General features: G+C 58.0%; 1 protein-coding gene across 1 annotated transcript in view; it reads right to left on the reverse strand.

The window, feature by feature from the left end:
- Window positions 1-212: 212 nt before the first annotated feature.
- The window catches only part of LOC102419175 (disintegrin and metalloproteinase domain-containing protein 12-like), a 92,979-nt gene continuing 86,246 nt past the window's right edge, over window positions 213-6,945 (reverse strand). Inside the window, exons 8-10 of the mRNA XM_023747467.1 lie at window positions 6,233-6,402; window positions 3,766-3,850; window positions 213-446 (exon numbers count right to left, since the gene is read on the reverse strand). Coding sequence (XP_023603235.1) covers window positions 228-446; window positions 3,766-3,850; window positions 6,233-6,402 — 474 coding nt within the window. The 3' untranslated portion in view covers window positions 213-227. The remainder of the gene's footprint in view (window positions 447-3,765; window positions 3,851-6,232; window positions 6,403-6,945) is intronic.

Below are 6,945 nucleotides of genomic sequence, written 5' to 3' on the forward strand. Positions count from 1 at the left end.
CACCCCCCCCCCCGTTCCCACACCCAGCCAGCCCTCTGCCCTAGAGCAGGCCCCTTATATCCATGATCCCCAACCTCAGGCTGAGAGCGAGGTTGCAATCAGCTGGTTGAATCTGGTTGCCTGTGACTCTCAGGGCAGCACAGGCCCCTCACGCTTGCACCTCTGGAGGGATTTCTTTCTGGAAGCTTCCACGGGTGTTCTGGCCAGAAACCCGGGGAGTTTCCTGCTCATTGTTTCCCAACACGCCTGTCAAGCTGCGGCCCGACTCTGGAAGCCGCTGGAGGCGAGAGTACTTGCCCGGTCGAGGGGTTCATGATGCAGCCCCCCTTGTCCGGGGCCGTCCGGCAGCTGCAGCCGCGCTCCAGGGTGTCGTGGTTCATCCCGAAGTTGTGGCCCAGCTCGTGTGCCAGCGTCACGGCCGCGCCCAGGGGGCTGTCCGAGTGGTCCTCCGAGAGAGCACAGGGCACAGACTACAGCTCCTGTCACCAGCCGCCCCCCTGCCCCATCCCCTCGCCATGAGCGTCTCCTCGACACGGGCCTGACAGCTCCCCTGGAAGGAACCACAGAGAGCCACAGGGATGCGTTAAAGCTTGAAAAGATGGGACGGCCCGGCCGGCGTGGCTCAGTGGTTAGATCGCCAGCCCTCGGACCGAAGGGTCACGGTTCGATTCCTGGACAGGGCACAGCCCGGGATGCGGGCTCCATCCCTAGTGGGGGCTGTACAGGAGGCAGCCGATCGATGATCCTCTCTCATCATCGATGTTTCTCTCTCTCCCTTCCTCTCCGAAATCAATAAACATATATTTTTAAAAAATACATTGTTGCTTCACGTTAATAAACCAAAACTAGTCAATCAGTGAGTGGGGCGTGCAGGAACCGCGCCCAGGAGCGGAGTTTCTGTGCTGCAGGCCCTGCCTCGGGCCCTGCTCTGGGCTGCTCGGCTCGAGGGGAGAGCTCCCCAGAGGCGTCCGGGATGCAGGCTGTGTGGTTCTGAGAAAGACCCTCCGGAGACCCACCGCCCCTGTGGGGCCTGGCAGGGAGGGGAGCCCCGGAGGGCCCGCAGGCACGGCCGTGATGGCTGCACCTGCCTGTCGAGAGTCCTCAGCCGGAGGACGGGGTGGCGTCGGGGAGCCGAGTTCTCCGAGGGGGGGACGCCCTAATACATGCCTGTCTGGGCTTCCGGCTTCCCGCTGTAGGACGCCCCGCAAATCTGTCTCAGGAAGTCCTCCCTCACGAACCTCGCGGTTTGACTTCCTTCCACGCGTAGGTGCTTGTAAGCACAGCTCCTCTTAAAAGGGCCTCACAGACGGTTTCCATTGGGATGAGGACAAAAAACCCACCTCTTTCTTCACAGCATCACCCCAAGCCCAGCCGCTTGGGCCAGTGTGACACAGAGCAGGGCTTTCAGGCACCGAGCTCAGCGCCCGCTCTGTCCCAACAACAAGACTGTTCCCAGTGGGTGAGGGGTCTGCTTCCTCGCCGCGGGCCTTCCTCACGTCTGTGAGGTTTTGAAGGAGGCGTGGCCGCCTCTGGCACCGAGGGTGTAAGTTCAGAGGCGCCGGGAGACAGCCTGGAGTGTGGGATCTGGCTGAGCAGCTGATCTTTGCATATCTGGTGAGCGTTTCAGAAATTCAAGGGGGCCAGGCCTGCTCTTCCCACTGGGCGCCTCTCTTCCCCGGGGGCAAACAAGGAACGAGTCTCAGGCTCATCTCAACCGAGGCCGACCTACTTCCTGTCGCTTAACGCTGGCTTTGAGGATTCTCACTGCAGTCCACATATTTGTTCCTACTTCCCACATCCATTTTCACCCATTTTTTTAAAAGTTATGCGTCCCTGTATGCTTTTCCAGGAGGAATCTTTTTAAATATGTTCTTATTGACTTCAGAGAGAGGAAGGGAGAGGGAGAGAGAGAAACATCAAGGATGAGAGAGAATCATGGACCAGCTGCCTCCTGCACGCCCCACACTGGGGATCGAGCCTGCAACCCGGGCCTGCGCCCTGACCAGGAATTGAACCCTGACCTCCTGGTTCATGGATCGACGCTCAACCACTGAGCCACGCCGGCCGGGCTCCAGGTGAATGTTTGTGTGGAAACAGAATAAGGGGTATGAACTCCAGGAAGCCACTTAACCTGATCAGATTGGTTATGAAACATTTAAGCTCCGCACGCTGGCGGCAGAACCCGCGGGCTTATGTGGAATTGAGTTTCGGCTCTAAAAACACAGACACCCATCTGAAGTGGCAAAGTCAGTTAGCAACCGGCCGTGGAACCACGAAACAGAAAATGATTCCCTCTTAAAACTTTACGGGCGGCTCTGGAAACGGACCGCTGGGCTGGGACTCGAAATGACCCTGGCACCGCCCACAGCCCACCTCTCCGTGGCTTCCCCGGCGCGGCTCTCACACAGGCCGGCCTCCGGGCTCCAGAGAAGCCAGCGGGAGCCCGGTCAAGCCAGCAAGCCTAGGAGGGCCTGTGACCCTCCATGCAGCCCCCCGCTCTCCTCCCCCTCCTCCCCCCTCCTCCCCCAGGGAACGCGGCTCCCTGAACCCCAGCGCTGCCCGCTGCCCGGGGAAGAGGAAACCCGCCCTGTGGGTGCCGCGGAGACGGGCGGGCAGTGAGAAAGTCAGAGTCAGCAGAACAGGCTCCTCCGCCCGCTAACACACGGAACATTCACACGTGTTCCCTTTGGAACCTGCGGGGGAACTCCCGGTTTCTTGGAAGGACGGGTTTGTTTGTGTAGCTGGGATGCTGGACTGGTCTCTGAGGACACGCCCCGTCGGGGGCTGGGGCAGGGGGCTCGCTCCGGGCTCAGAGTGGGCGCAGCGGCGGCCCTGGTGGCACCTTCCCTCTCATGATGGGAGGGGCCGGGGCAGGAGTCCCCCGACGGGCAGCCTGTCAGAGCCGCCTCCCTCTTCAGTTCAGAGGAATCAAGTCCCCAGTATCCCTCCCGCTCTATTTCCTTTTACAAACACATCGAGCCCATGTATGACAAAGTGATCCTTGTACAGCGCAAGCCCAGGCCCCCGCCTTCCGAGAATGAGGCTGTTCTGCAGACGGTTGGACACTGGCCGGGAGGTATGTCAAGCATGTGCGGTGGCGAGTCCTTACAAACCTCAGCCGTTTGGCTGTTGGGCCTGGAGGCTGAGCCGTCAGAAAACCGTCCTAACGGCTCTGTTCGGTGCGACCACAGGCCACCTCGAGGCGGGGAGGGGAGGGCAGCCCCGGGCCGGGCTCATCCCGGCGCCGGGAGGGAATTCCTGGGCTGGGGCTCAGACCAAAATCCCAGTGGAGCTTTTTCTCCATAAACGGGGAGGACTGGTTCGCATGAGCTATTTTTACACGCTCTCCTCTCCTGTGTGCAAACGGATGTGTTTTACAAGCAGCCCCTAACAGAGTGCAGGGCGCCCAGCCACCGTGGCTCCGTGGCTGAGCACTGACTTATGAACCAGGAGGTCACGGTTCGATTCCCGGTCCAGGGCACATGCCCGGGCTGTGGGCTCCATCCCCAGTAGGGGGCGTGCAGGAGGCAGCTGATGAATGATTCTCTCTCATCATGGATGTTTCTCTCTCCCTCTCCCTCTCCCTTCCTCTCTGAAATCAATAAAAATATATTGTAAAAAATAAGATATTGTGGGGTGTGTACGATCACAGACAGAGCGAGGAGGAGGGCAGGATGAAATCTAAAATGCATTGACCCAGAGACCCTGACCTCACCAGGTCTGGTGAAAGCAGAGACTTCCCGGGAACCGCCACGGGGGACTTACCATGACGATGCCCCCGGACTGCTCCGCCGTGCACATGCTCATGATGGGCGCCATGCCGATGGTGGTCCCTTGGAAGTAGACCCCACTAGGAGACAAGAGAAAGGCCTTTCTGAAACGATCACAGGACGAAGACATTTTCTAAGATATACTTTTTTGGACCTTTGATGAAAAAAGAAATATATCGAGGTCAAGAACACGGTGTGTGGCGTGTAACTGGGTCAAGGGTTGGGGGCGAAGGTGACAAAACGGACAGAGCGGGTGTACGTAAGCGAGAGGCACCCAGTCCCGGAGTGACCCGCACGGCCCGGGAGCTGCGTGAGGGCGTGTGGGCGCGGCCGTCCCCTCCGCTCTCGGCGACTTAGGGTCCAGTTGCACCGCGGTCCCTTGACCCTTTCAGATTTCTGTTTCCAAGACTCAGACAGCCGGTCACGGCTCTTGACTGTGTAACTGGTGGTCTGCCTACTTCCTCAGGGGGGTGGGGGCAGGAGGAGGGGCTGCTCCTCATAAGCCCGTTTGCTGAGGGCCGTCTGCGCAGGCACAGAATCGCGGTTACAGGGACGCAGTAGGCGGCTCGCTCTGTTTCCTGTTGTCGCCGAAGTCTGTGCTCCTGCGTCACGTGACCGGACGGAAACCCAAACTCTCCCACGGCGCTCTCCTGCTCGTGGAACTTTTAAAGTGGAATCGCAGGAGAATGGCTGGCCCCTGGACTGAGTGTAGGAGTCCGCACCCATGCAGCCTCAGCCCCCGGCGGAAGCTTCTGGAAGGGGCCCTTATGGCTCCCGCGGGCGCAGCTTTCCCTCCCGCGGAATCTTGAGCAGCGAGTCCGATGACCTCAAGGCCTGTGTCATGCAAGTGCGTGTAGCTCCTACCTCATCCACGAAAAATGAAACAATGTCATTGTTGAATTTCGTTTAAAGGAAAAATGAGCTTTCATGTCATCTTGGCCACGGACATACGTTGATTTCACAGGTATTATGTGAAAAGGTAGGGATTTTGGTCGATTGGACAACAGGGAGCAAGTATACCTGCCACCCCATCTATGCATGTATGAACGTGTGTATGTATGTATCCACCCATCTGCCCCCCACCCCCCCACGCTCACGGACAAGAGTAGGGACTGCAGCTTTAACGTTTATATCTCTATCGAGCATTTAACAGAAACAACTACATGTATATACATGAGGAGGTTATATAAGAGGCTGATTTATTTCCAGATGTTCAGGTTGGACAGACTCCATTTGGGAAAAAAGTCAAAACAACACACTTTGATTCTGCTTTTTAATGGTTCAGGATTAATCAATGAGCAAAATATGAGGCAACCGCAAATATCCAAGGCAGGGAATTAACAAAAGCCCCCTGACGATGGCCAAAGTGAACGAACAGGGACTGCCCCCGGCCTCGCCCGGGGCTGGGCATGTTCTAGAGAGAGGATGGGGAGGGACTGGTGGTCCACTTTCCATAAAAGCTCATAAATTAGACCCAATTCGATAAAGGAAAGCGTCCATCTCTCCACAGCTTTTAATTCAGTGATAAAGCAACGCAAGAAGACAAGGATAATGGCATAAAGTATTTAAGGACTTTAATAGAATGTTCTCCACTTTGGAAACAATCTACTTCATTAGGGTAAGAATGCTTCTTTTCGAATATAAAGGAGTCTGTAGCAGCGGTTACATTCCCGCTCTGCGTTCCCTCACTGGTTACTCCACACCCTGATCGCTCAGGGGATTGCCTTGTTTACCGGCTCCCCGGGGCGGAAGTTTGGTTCCTGCTCGGTGCCCAGGGCAGTTGGATTGAAAGACAGACCCAAGGCTAATGTGCTGTCCTGTTGCAGCCTCGGGTCTAGGAAGCCCCAGAATGCCGTGAGGAGGGGAACACAGGTGTCCCCGCCTTCAGATGGTGCATCAACATTCCCGCTGATAAGGGAAGACAATGGGCTTTAAAAAGCAGCTGCTCTGGACAACTGGGCATCAGGCAGAGACTGGAACAGCTTGCCCAGCCCGGCCGGCGTGGCTCAGTGGTTGAGCGTTGACCTATGAACCAGGATTCGACTCCAGGTCCGGGCACATGCCCGGGTTGCGGGCTCGATCCCCAACAGGGGTGTGCAGGCGGCAGCTGATAGATACTGATGTTTCTCTCTCATCCATGTTTCTATCTCTCTCTCCTTCTCTCTTCCTCTCTCTAAAATCAATAAAAACATATTTTAATACATTTGCACAAGGAGAACGTCCAGGTGACGGAGAAGGAAGAAGACACTGGGCACAGGGAGAGTTCTCCCAGGTGTCCAAAGGGAGACTTCACAGCAGACCCCAGATTCCGGTCAGGGGGCCTCTGCCCCCCATGAGTGCTGAGCGACCCCCCCCCGCCCCCGGGAAGGCGCAGCACCGGGGCCCATGCGGGTGGAGCTGGAGGAGGCCGGGGGTGCTGGGGCCGCTCCCTCCCCAGCCCAGGAGGGACCTCACCGACCCACCTGACAAGCTGTGCGTTGTCGTGGGCCTTGCGAGGCAGGAGCTTGGCCTTCCTCCAGTCCAGGAACTCGTGCAGGCTGGCGAAGGGGTCCTGGCCGATGGGGCACTTGTCGATGTCGTTCCACACCTCCACGCCCACCAGCACGATGCGGATGTTCAGCGGCCTGTAAAACTGAGGGGACAGACAGCCTCTGGGGATCGCGGGACGGGGACTGGGACGCAGAGCAGGACAGATCTGTGCGCTTTGAACCTCCCCGAGCGGGTGAGAATAACACCGCCGTGCCCCCCACCCCCACCACACCCCGTTCCCAGGCGTCAGCATGTAAGATGGCATGTAGGGCCCGACGCCCAAGGACGCGCCCACTGGGTCCGCACGCTCCAGTGACGGCCTCTCCGCTATCTCCCTGGTGAGTGTGTGGAAGCTCACACTGGAAATGACTCCTTGGAGGTGAAAATGCCCAGAGACCTGGAGTCTCGCTGAAGCCGCCACATCGTAGCTACCGCCTGCCAGCTCCTACCTGCCGCAAGCAAAGCCCCTGCGAGCTAGTAGCGGGGTTCAGACGCTGCCAAAGACAGCCGCTTGTCCACCTGCAGCCACGCGTCCTGCCCGTGCGTTACTGCAATGGATCTGTGGTGACCTTTTGGCAAAGCTTCAGACGTGGCCGACGCTATCACATTCTTGTCACCCCATCCATCGAGAGTTTGAATTAGACGA

This window comes from Myotis lucifugus, unplaced genomic scaffold (assembly GCF_000147115.1).
Source record: "Myotis lucifugus unplaced genomic scaffold, Myoluc2.0 scaffold_884, whole genome shotgun sequence".
Lineage (NCBI taxonomy): Eukaryota > Metazoa > Chordata > Mammalia > Chiroptera > Vespertilionidae > Myotis > Myotis lucifugus.